Genomic DNA, 12938 nt, shown 5'->3' with positions numbered 1-12938 from the left:
GAAAATCAACAGATGGACTTCCAAAAAGACTCTGATCAAATATGGCCTTGGTCCCTAATAATACAGTTTTCCCTGGTGGCTCAGCAGTAGAAAGACTGCCTGCCATGCAGGAGATGGCAGTGGGTCAGGAAGATGCCACGGAGAAGGAAGTAGCAACGCACTCCAGTATTCTTGCCTGGGAAATCCCATGGACAGAGGAGCCTGACAGGCTACAGTCCATGTGGCCGCAGAGAGTCTTCTCCTTCTGCCTTCAATCTTTCCCAGCATCAGGGTCTTTTCCAATGAGTTTGCTGTTTGCAATGGGTAGCCAAAGTATTGGAGCTTCAGCTTCAGCATCAGTCCTTCCAATGAATACTCACAGTTGACTTCCAAATTAACTTAGCAACTAAACAACAATAACAACCCTAATGATAAAGGGCAGCTGCCACTCAAGCCCTAGAATACCTACCTTTGAAATTCTTTTACATAAAAGAAAAAATTAATGTATTTAGTCACTGTGGATTTTAGGTGGGAGAAGGTGGTTTATTATTTATTGATAGTATGTCAGCCCATCTACCCTTATCACTTGATTTAAGGTCCATATTTGAAATCATGGTTAATTTTCTCATTCTGCTGAGACTTAATACTTGTGGTAAGTCACATGGTATTCTTGGATCTCAGTATGAGATATTCTGTAAGATGCCTCTCTCCTTGAAATTATCCTAAAGAAGAAAAGTTCATGCACAGAATATAGAATAGTTTGTAAGTCCTATCTCCCCAAACATATTTAACCAAGTTTTGTGACTTAAGTCTGGTTATTTTCACAGGATAGTCTAAGATACAGATATTAATTTTATTTATATAAATTACTATCCTGTCAACTTATTTTATTGTTAAAGAATAAATTTTGAAATTCTTAAAGAGAAAACATTAAATATTATTTTCAGAAAAAATTAAAACATGTTAGTTGCTCCATATTCCCGGTATATTTATTTCATTAATATTTGTCCTACAACCCATTATTTTTCATATTAAGAATTATCCCAGACCTGTGTCAGATATATATCCCACGAAACTGTTGACTGTTATATGCTAGCCATGAATCCATGCCATTAAATGCTTATGTAAGAGTCAGAAAATAAGTTACTAATAAATATTCTTTTCAAATATCGAGAATAGAACGTTCATTATCTTCTCTCTTTTCCTCAAGTCCAAAAGCCAAGGAGCCTTGCCTAAACAAAACATCCAGAATGCCTCTGTACCTTACTTATTTTATATCTCACAGACTGTCAAACCAATAAACTACTCCCAGGAATGACTTAAACAAACCAGAATATTACCTCTGTCTTAAGTAAATTCCTGCTTCCATCACACTGGATGGCAAGTCCTGAGATTCAGTTTATACCCTCCTTTCTCATCTCTAAAGATATCTTGCCTACTGAAGTCTATTCAAATACACAACTACAAAAGAGACTCAGAGTATAAACTACAGCGTCACTAGACATCAGTGAGGTAAATTATTGGTATACCCTCTCAATTAGCTTGGCCCTGACTTAATATAATTAAATATTGTCTTTGAAGTTCTGGGTTGTAACTCCCCTTCTACTCACTAGCTTCCTTTAAAGCAAATATTTGTCCCTTATAACTCATCTATTCCCATGTGAAGGAAGAAATGGAATTTTCCGTAAACCCACTGATGGTTGAAGAAAGAAACCTGTTAATATGCTACAAATTAACTACTAAGTTTCAAGTGAAAATTGTTCTCCCTGGAGTTAGTATTCCTGAATTCTGTCTAGAGAGACTTTTTGGCTAGCTTTCTTCTTTGCTGTTCCACATCTTGATCCACGATGGTAACATTGGATCTTTGTCTTTACACTGGCTCCCCCTGTCTGTCCTTACCTACGTTATTATCCATACTTTTCTTAGAAGCTAATTATCCTAGACCTTTTATGATCAATGATCTCATTCTAGAATTGCCTTGCTGTAACTTTTGTTTTCTAAAAGTTTAATTTAACCCATGACTTTAAATTAGGAGAAAAAGGTAGAACTCCAAATTTATCATTGGGAATTCCTTCCTTTCACTGCTCCAGCTTTCCCAGACTAACCTAACTCACAACCTTCTCTGTTCCAATTCAGGCAGATCTCAAACTCAACAGAAGAACATCACAATTTAACTGCACTTCAAACTCTTCTTTTTTTTTTTTCAAACTCTTCTAATTACAGTCAAGCTGGTCATAAACCTATAAATTCCTACAATGATTCTGATGAAAGGTTTAGAGGTTCTTTTGCCTCAGAACTTAAGTGACTAGTAAAAGATCATAAAGTAAATAATAAAGTTAGAACTAAAACCCAACTATCCTAACAAAGACTGAAAAGGAAATCATACATCTGTCAATAATCAATTTTTATATTTCTGGCTCACTTTTCCAAGTAGATTAAGTATTCTTCCTGAAAAGCTCAAAAAATACATCCAATCAAATGTTTTACAAAGTTTCTGAGGAATAACTGAAGTACAATTACCCTCACATATTCTATGTTTACAATTTATCTGTTTTGTCATATGTCATGCCATATCATTGAAATCACCACAATCAAGAAAAGTTTCAAACATTTCTATCACCTCAGAAGTTTCTTATCCCTGAGGAATTATCCTTCCCTCTCCTTCCTCCTGCACCAGCATCAGTACCCAGTCTCTAGGTAAGCGTCATTTCATGACAGACTCTGTATTTTAAAGAATTTTATATGAATGGAATCATAGCACATGCTCTATTTTTACCAATTATGTTTTCATTTAGCATAATTATTGTGAGATTCACTCATACTGTTTAGTGTACAATAATCTTCCTTTTTACTGCTAAGTCATTGAATATAATTTTACAAAGTAGTTAAAAAAAATTCCTTGTGGACTTTCCTGGTGGTGCAGTGGATAATCATCTGCCTGCCAATGCAAGGGGACACAGATTTGATCCCTGGTCCAGGAAGAGTCCACATGCCGCTGAGTAACTAAGCCCCTGTGCCACAACACTGAAGCCCACGTGCCCTAGAGCCCGTAAGCCACAACTACGGAGCCCGCCTGCACCGCTACCGAGGCCCACGCACCTACAGCCTGTGCTCTGTGACAAGGAAAGCCACCCCAATGAGAAGCCCGTGCACCACAACCAAGAGCAGCTCCAGCTGGCCACAACTAGAGAAAGTCCACACCCAGCAAAAAGACTCGGTGCAATCAAAAATAAATAAATAATTTTTTTAAAAAAGGAATAGTCTAAACAAAAAAGAATACTCTCGGAAAAAACATCATACTACATGTATAATGAGCAGAATGAATGTCAAAGACTGCCTAATGAAGAAATATATTTTACTAGTATCAAACTCTCAGGAAGAGTAAGAATAAATTAAAGACTTCAATAATTTAGCTTTAGCAGCTAAAAATATAGGACGAGACTTATTTAAAATATATTCCCATGAATTAGTTATTAAATGTACATTGCTGAGAAAAGGTAACTAATATGGGAGAAAATACAGGGATAACATACTAGTGTATGTATTGTAACTCATTTATTATGCACTATTATTTTGAATTCATTTCAAAAACCTTTTATACATTCACAAAAAATCATTTTACAACAAATAACTATTTTAAATAATGGGAATAAATGAGACTCTTACTAAAAACAACACTAAACAAAAGGATGGACTATAGAAGGACTTCCTTTTAAGCCATCATACATAAACATTTTTCAATAAATAATTCGCTATCCTGTATTAGTTTGTGTGAATATAGGAGGATACACTGTTGTTTCTTCAGGCCGTTTATTTCCTGAGAATACACCCTTGAAAGTCTCAAAATTGAGTGAAATGTTCCTTAATTGCAAGGTTAACCCTAAAAAGCACAATTTTTGATGACTATAAAGTGTTTTATATTTTTGAAACTACAACATATGTATTGTATATATTTGTATTCAAAATCACAACATAAATATAGTATGAAAAAGTTAACCATTACACAGTTAACAATTATGTCCATCGTTTTTTATAATAGAGTATTTGGGACAACACCTCAGATTCTCAGAAAGGTGCTTCAGGATGGTCCTATGACTTGAGAGAGACCCAGGCACAAAAAAGTATACCTTAAAGCTATAAGCATAAATGACTCTGAACACAAATTCTTTTCTCTTCATATTTTCAGGCAGCTACTCATAAAATATAAAGCATCAAGAAATTACATTTAGAAGTACATTAAGAAAGGATACTCAAAAAAAAAGGATACTCATATTTACCACTTAATGACAAAAATATGGAATTATAGAAAGTTCAACTGTATTTTATAATCCTTCTCCTTACACTTTAATCTAAATACAGAAAATAATAACTCATACTACTCAAAGATGATAGTCTAAAAGATAATAACTACCATATACAAGGCAAACATAAAACCATTCCATTTCTGTTACAAACAGAAATTTATTAGGTAGGCACTCAATAAATTACAGCTGTATTTATTCCATGGGCAAGCAGAAAGGGGGAAAAAGATAACAATGACTATGCTTTCCTTCTACATTCACCCAAGTTTAGAAAACTTGGGTTGTTATTTTTCCCCCCATTTAGAATTCATTTTATAAAAACTTTCCAGCTTCTATTGTCAAACTTGGCTGAATTTTATCAGCTAAATTTAGGCAGGTTTTTAACACTCTCAACTATCCATTAAATCAACCTTATTTTACCTTATAATACCAATTAAGGAATATGCTATTGGATAGAAGTGTCTTATCAAGACTGACTTGAAAAAGATTCCAATTATTTTCTGTATCTGCTTCACTCGTCATGTCAGTAGCTCACTTAATATACCCAGGATTTAAAATAAGTGATTATGCATAAGTTATTTTCTATAAGAGTAATTTTTAGTACCAACGTAAATAAGTAACTTCTTTGAAATCTGGCATACCACTTAGAACATTCATAATTTATGTAATGTATTTGACACAATGTTTTATACAAGGAGTTCCCTAGTCCCATTATGCTTAATGACATGTCAGCTCTTCTACTATAAACTTTGTTTTTCAACAGTTTATAAAACTGTTGAAAAACTCCTCTAGGATAGCCCACTCTGTCAGGCCATTTGTAACAGGCAGCTACGCTCAGAACTCACTGTTGACACAACAGTGTGAGCTGTGCAGTGATTTCTCTAAGGATGAATAGATCCATCACTTCCCAGAGTCACAGAAGCTGCTTGACTTGAAGCTGCCACCATGACCAGCCAGTCACAGGGAATCCAGCAGCTCCTCCAGGCAGAGAAAAGGGACAAGGACAAACTCAAGGAAGTCAAGAAGAGAAAAACCAAGATGATTGCACCAAGCCAAGTAAGACGAGACAGCAGCTACTAACCAGTATAGAATGCAAAATCAGCAGTTTCGACAGAAACACACGTCAGGAGAAACAGAAGTGGAAACACTGAAGAAGAGAAAAGAACTGAATGCAAGCTACAACAAGTCCATGGAAAGTGTGATCAACAAGCTTTTAAGCATCGTCTGATGTGAAACCAGAAATCCATGCGAACTACAGAACTGCCAACTAAATGTGCACCCCATTGTTCAATAAGTGGTATCTACAGACAAGGGAAAAAATTGCTCTAGGATAAAACTTGGCAGTTAAGTACCATCAAGACAATAATGTACTTTTTTAAAAAGTCTATATATAATTTTACAAGAAGGGAGTGATATATTCTCTCACTATCTTCCTCTAACAGAGCCTTAGGAATCTTTTTTGACCAGTCATACAAAGAGAAATTATTTTTAAAAAATAAAATTTAAGAACTAGCACGAATATTACACTATGAACAAAAGTGATTCAGTTGGACTTCCTTGGTGGTCCAGGGGCTAAGACTCCACCTCCCAATGCAGAGCGACCAAGTTCAATCCCTGGGAGAGGAACTAGATCCTACATGTCACAACTTAGAGTCTGCATGCCACAACAAATATCAAAGGTTCCACATGCCACAACCAACACAACCAAATAAATTTTTTTTTTAAGTGACGCAGTTAAGATAAAGACCAGTGGATATTTTACAGATTCTAGTTCCAAGGAAAGATTTTACATCAGTAGCCTGCTTAGTTTTCTCCTGTTAGCTGTAAGGTCAAGATTAGGATTTATTCTAACAAATGAAAACATCAGTTGCTTTTCTCTGGTTGATAAACTACTTTATTTAGTATTTTATAATAGTCAATGATCAATAGCATCAAAAGATAACAGTCAACGACTAGAGTTGTCAAGAAAGTTGTTACCCATGATGCTAGTAAATCCAACATAAAGAAATGTAATCAATAATACAGATCAACAAACATGAAAACAAACCAAAAAAATCACAAATCAGTATTCTATGGGTAGTCCCCCTAAACCCAGACTGTCTAGTAAATGCATGTCTCTAGTCCCAAGGGGCATCTAAATGCAATATGAATACATATTGCATAAATTTACCAATACTAATGGAAAAATATACTACTAATCAGTTGCTTGTTTGCACATGTTGATCACTATGCTAAAAACACTCCAGGGTCTGTGATTGTTTTTGCTTAAAATGTGCATTTTCCTCTAATTTGAAAAAGATTCAATGTTCAAAGAGGACTGTGGTTTCAGCATCCTTCTGCACAAAGATGCCAAAACTACCTTTCCTTGCCATGTTATTACTACTACTGTAAAGAAAAACTCTAATTAACTAGGGAATAAAGTTCTTTCTCCATCCACAATTGGCAGCTTATAGGGGTTCTGTGGCTTTTCTTTCTTTTATTTATTTATTGTTGTTTGTCTTTTCATTTATTTTTATTAGTTGGAGGCTAATTACTTTACAATATTGTAGTCGTTTTTGCCATACATTGACATGAATCAGCCATGGATTTACATGTGTTCCCCATCCCGATCCCCCCTCCCACCTCCCTCCCCATCCCATCCCTCTGGGTCTTCCCAGTGCACCAGCCCTGAGCACTTGTCTCAGGCATCCAACCTGGGCTGGTGATCTGTCTCACCCTTGATAGTTTACTTGTTTCAATGCTATTCCCTCAGATCATCCCACCCTCGCCTTCTCCCACAGAGTCCAAAAGTCTGTTCTGTACATCTGTGTCTCTTTCTCTGTTTTGCATATAGGGTTATCGTTACCATCTTTTTAAATTCCATATATATGCGTTAGTATACTGTATTGGTCTTTATCTTTCTGGCTTGTGGCTTTTCTTATATAAAGATACTGGTGTTAAAACACGACTATTGCCTCAAAACATTATTTTCATACTCTCACCAGGAGTAGGTGACCCTCTTCACCCAGATTTAAGGCCCAAACTCTCCAAAGGATTTTAAGAAAGATCTCACAATGACTATATAAAGTGGAATGATTATTTCCTTAGCTTTGCAACTAATCACTTTGTTTAGAAATTCCCTCACTTCCCTTGACTTCCCTGCAACTAGAGAATACAGATCCTCCATTCTATGAGTCTGTCTACTTCAAATGTACCATTTCCTCTTTAGCAAATAACTATGTACTCTGCAAGGATGAAACATACTCATAAATTCATTCCTTTTCCCAAATACACACAAAAGTTGATGAAATTTATCTATTAACCTGCCTGCCTTGGAGAGATGCCTGAAATAAGCAAAAGGCTCATTTTATACAAATGCTGAAACTGTTCCAGAACTGAGCTCAGTGGGGTCACTCGTTCTTTGAGATTATTGTATAAGACACTATACAGACACCCATTCCATGAGAAAATACCAAAGATCAAAGACAGAAGTACTTAATTCCTTATAGTACTTTAAAACTTACACAATGTTATAAATACTAATCAATACTCACATGCTAAAGTACTCCTCACTTAAAATAAGCCTAGGTCAGTAAATAATAGGATAAATGAAGCTCACACCATCATCACTAAAAGCATTTATAAAATTCTTTTTGTGTTTAATACTGTGCCAGAGTTTACACACAAAAACGTGTTAGCTGCAAAGAAATTGAAATTTGAAACTATCACTGTAGATTTTACAATTTAAAATTAAGATCATCCTTGTAAAACAATTACTTTAGTTAATCTAGTCAGTGATAATTCTTAACACATAGTCCAAAGGACAGAGACTCTTGAAATAGTTTTCAGTAAAAGGAAATTTACAAAATATTCACATATAAATGACACTCCAGGGAGTTCCATTTCCACCTTAGCTGCAGAAAGCCTGAGTGTCACTCCTAACCAAAAAAACAAGAAAAAACCCTCTAACTATCATCTTACATTTCTTGATCATATCAGAGAGCTGAAATAACAGGAAAACCTGTATTTGACATTTCAAGGATAGATTCCTCCAAAACAACAGGGGGAAGAGGCAACTACTGTGCAAGCAAGTAAGAAAAAAAAGTTGGCTAAAATTTTAATGAAAGTGCCATTAATCTATTTCCTGTTTCTATAGAGTTCGCTATCCTGGCCATTTCATCCAAGTGGAACAAAAAAATATGTGGTCTTTTGTGTTTGGCTTCTTTGACTTAGAATGTTTTAATATACTGGCCATTTTCATGTAAATGGAACAAAAAATTATGTGGTGTTTGTGTTTGGCTTCTTTGACTTAGAATGTTTTAAAAGTTTATCCATGAATGTAACAGAAAACCTCACTCCTTTTTTATTAACAATATTCCTTTCTACAGATACACCACATTTTGTTCTATTGATGGACATTTGACTTGTACACTGAAAACTTATAAAACATCACTGAAAGAAATTAAAAATCTAAAGCAATGAAAAGGCATTCTAATTTCATGAATCAGAAGATTTAATATATTGTTAAAATGGCAGTACTCTGATTCAATACAACTCTTATCAAAATCTCAGCTGCCTCTTTTGCAGAAATTGAAAAGCTGATACTAAAATTCATATGTAAATGCAAGGGACCCAGAACAGACACAACTTGAAAAAGAATAAAGCTGAGGAGATGACACTTTCTGATTTAAAAACTTGCTACAAAGCTAGCATAATCAAGATAATGCAATATTGATGCAAGGATAGACAGAAATCAATGGAATAGAATTGAGAATTCAGAAATAAAACCGTATGCTTATGGTCAACTGATTTTCAACAACAGTGATAAGACAATTCAGTGGGAAAGAATAATCTTTCCAACAGTGATAGGACTGTAACTGACGAGAAGAAACTTGACTCCATACTGAATCCACTCCTTTAACTCTAACCCTTGTGCTCTGCTGCCTCTGCTTAGTCATGCAGGCTCTGCACCTTTTGTAAAAGAATGCTGCTACAGCCTGAAACATACAGGAGAGCCCATTCTCAAGGCTCACTCATATAGAGATAAAAAGTTGTAGAATGGAGAATAATAGTTATCTCATAGAAGGTCTAGGAACATTGTGATCAGACCTGCCTGGACAGCTGTAAGCACAAAGGTACCAAAAAGTTTGCAACAACCTGCCACACACACTCCCCGCTTTCAGTATAAAAGACTAACTTCTAATTCAGGTTAAGATGGTTCTCTGGGACACTAGCTGACCATCTTCCTGATCTGCTAGCTTCTCGAAAAAGTCGCTATTTCTTGCACCAACAACACATCTCTTGGTTTACTGACCTGTCATGCAATGAGCGATAGGAGCTTGGACTTGGTAACAGGACAACTAAAAAGCTATTTCCAAAAGAATGAAGTTGGACTCGTCGCACCATACACAAAAATTAGCACAAAACAGATGAGACCTAAAAGTAAAAGCTAAAATTCTCACAGGGAAACATAAGAGTAAATCTTTGTGACCTTAGTTTCCCAGATGAAACAAGGGATGAAAGGAAGAATGGGTAAGCCCATCAAGAGAGTGAATTATGGAACGGGTGAATATTTTTGCAAACCACATATCTTATAAGGGACTGGGATCTAGAATACTTAAAGAACTCTTACAACTCAAGTATTAAAAAGACAAACAACTCAATTAAAAACTGGACAAGGACCTGAATGGACATCTATTTATAGGTATGTAGATGGACACCTGTAAATCTTTATACATGATCCAAACAAATAAATCAGATATTCTAACTTAAGTTTTCTCAGCACCACAAATTTACAGTCTGACAATTTCGACTTTAAGGAAGAAACTGAAGAAAAAGAAAGGCCTTAAGTTAGTATATATTTGAATTTGGAAGAATGTTGTTTTAATTACTATGGATTCAGTTTAAATCCCTTCCTCTAATTGGCAACTTATATTAACTCATTAAATTGCTAGTTATATCCTAAAATGAAAAATTCTAAATTACAAATTTTTATATTATACTAGCATTTAAGGCAAAACAGGAGGATGAATTCATACTGAAAAAAAGGTCCCAATAAATAGTATTAGGAAAAAATTAATTGTCATAAATCCAAATTAAAGACAGCAAGAAAGTACATAATAATTCTACACAAGAATACATGATAAAATTAACACAACATATATCCCCACCAAGAAAAAAAGACACACATAAAAAAAGCAATAAATATACTTTCTATATTATAAACCATAAACTCAAAAGCACATAGCATGGGTTAGAAATTGCAACTGTCACTAATTAGGAATAGTGAATTAAGGTTTATGAAATACACTAAGCTTAAAATTCTTATTACAATTTTACTCTTTTATTAATTGTATTCTCAGTTCTTCTTTCAAACGACATATTACATAACTGTATATATACCTAACTATATATACTTTATTCACTTTATAAGGCAGTGAATTTACTGTTAGAAAGGGGATATTTATACCAACTTAGCTCACTGTATCTCTACCTAAAAATTTTTCATGGAATCTAAACAAGACTTTACAACTTCCAATAAGCTAGTGTTTCATATACAACACTAAATTTTACAGAATTAATTTAATTAGGTTTTACTATATGGAAAGGTTTAAAACTCTAAGTTCATAAAAAATAGTCCCAACATAAAAAGGACATGTCAGAGTGACAAAGTTCATAAGAATAAGAAGCCAATCATGTAAATGGCCCCATGATTACGATCTGCAGCTCTTAAAGATCAGAAGTACACAGAAGCAGAGGTGCACTCCTGCAGTTCTCCCATTTGGCCTCTAAGAACACAGCCCTATTGACATCTAAAGCAAGACCTATTTACCTACTCAGCAAGAAAAATAACTGTAGGGAAGATTAAATCGGTCAAGACCAGGAGAACCCTCAAGAATTCAGACTGGTGGCTAACTATCTCACAGGAAAACTTAGAGCATGAAGATTACCTCGGCAACTTTTGGAGGCACTCCATCCCCAAGCACTTCCCTGATGAAGCAGTGCTGGCCCATGTAATACGAGAGTCCACAAGTCCTCTTGAAGGCATCTTTCAGTCGTTTCAGCTCCACATCTGTAACTGCAATTCAGAAACAGAAGACAGGTAAGAAACCTGAGGAGAAAAGACATCTCTCAAAATCTTTACTTTTTTTTCAATCCAGTTCCTAACAAAAACTAGCAAACATTACTTTTCTTCCCAGATAAGTAAAATAAACCCAAAGATATTTTTCATAATTCTAATATTTTCAAATTTAATCTTAAAAATAAATATGAAAATTCTTGACCCACTGTCTTCAAATGGCAGAACATTAAGTTATGCATACAAATTTTAGGCAAAGGGTAAAGAAGAGGTAACAATTAGCAGGTAAGCTGAATGGCATTAGGCTCTGGCATTAATACCTTTTCAGCAGCAATGTACTCATTTCCTCTGGAATAAAAATTATATTATTTGTACTCTTTGAGTACGTATTTATCCATGCTCCCAAGTTTAGCTTAAACTGTGTCATCCTCAACAAAGAAAGTAACCTATAAATAAATGATGCTAATACACTATAATTTTTAGACACCCATTAACAAAAAAATTACTGAGCCATTACTTTATTTTAGGCATTGAAGCCTTTCATTGAATAGAACAATCTCTGTCTACAAGGAGAGAAAAATATTCTTTAGTACTACGTGGTCAGTGAAGGTACCACAAATGGTACCTTTAGCCCATGCTAGAGAAGAAAGATAAGACTTCTGGATGGAGAGGATGATTACATAAAATTTTAAAGGCTAACCCAAGCAAAATAGACAAGGGCATGCCAGGCAGAGATAATAGTTTGTTTCAAAGTATACAGAGGATGATGTATAGAGCTAGGGAGAACTGCATGTTACCAGAACAAAATGAACAAAGCTGGGAGTAGTAAAAGATAAACCTAAGGCAGTCACTGACCAAGTCATAGAAATTCTAACACAGTAAGGAAGGGATTCAGTTAGACACAATTCAGGTATGAACTCCAGGCAGATAGGAAACAGAACACATTCAGATAAAATTCAGGTAGCTTACCAGTTCTGTGGTAAGCAAAATGTGGAAGCAAAAGGTGGACTGCTATTATGAGAAGAAAAAGGAGGAGCTATTCAGGAACTATTTAGAAGGAAAAGTCAACAGAATTTGAAACTTAACTGAAAAGTAGAACCAATGTAGAGTAACATTCAGGATTCTACCCTGAGAAACTTGGAAGGATGGTCTTAGTATGTAGAAAGGGAATGTAAGAAAAAAAAGTGAGGAAGGAAAAATAATAAATAATAAATTAAACGATTAGTCATGTATGGATGTGAGAGTAGGACTGTAAAGAAAACTGAGCACCGAAGAATTGATGCTTTTGAACTGTGGTGTTGGAGAAGACTCTTGAGAGTCCCTTGGACTGCAAGGAGATCCAATCAGTCCATCCTAAAGGAGATCAGTCCTGGGTGTTCACTGGAAGGACTAAAGTTGAAGCTGAAACTCCAATACTTTGGCCACCTGATGCAGAGAGCTGACTCATTTGAAAAGACCCTGATGCTGGGAAAGACTGAGGGCAGGAGGAGAAGGGGACAAAAGAGGATGAGATGGTTGGATGGCATCACCAACTCAAAGGACATGAGTTTGGGTAAACTCTGGGAGTTGGTGATGGACAGGGAGGTCTGGCGTGCTGCAGT

General features: G+C 35.3%; 1 protein-coding gene and 1 pseudogene across 1 annotated transcript in view; one reads left to right on the top strand and one right to left on the bottom strand.

Moving 5' to 3' along the window:
* The window catches only part of USP32 (ubiquitin specific peptidase 32), a 192641-nt gene that overhangs the window by 125469 nt on the left and 54234 nt on the right, over positions 1-12938 (bottom strand). The window contains exon 2 of the mRNA XM_061142699.1: positions 11210-11337. Within this exon, the coding sequence (XP_060998682.1) occupies positions 11210-11337 (128 nt within the window). The remainder of the gene's footprint in view (positions 1-11209; positions 11338-12938) is intronic.
* On the top strand, positions 4808-6274 carry LOC133055878 (V-type proton ATPase subunit G 3-like; annotated as a pseudogene).

Source organism: Dama dama, chromosome 5 (assembly GCF_033118175.1).
Source record: "Dama dama isolate Ldn47 chromosome 5, ASM3311817v1, whole genome shotgun sequence".
Lineage (NCBI taxonomy): Eukaryota > Metazoa > Chordata > Mammalia > Artiodactyla > Cervidae > Dama > Dama dama.
The sequence above is the reverse complement of the archived record's forward strand: the minus strand, read 5'-3'. Positions and strand labels throughout refer to the sequence as shown.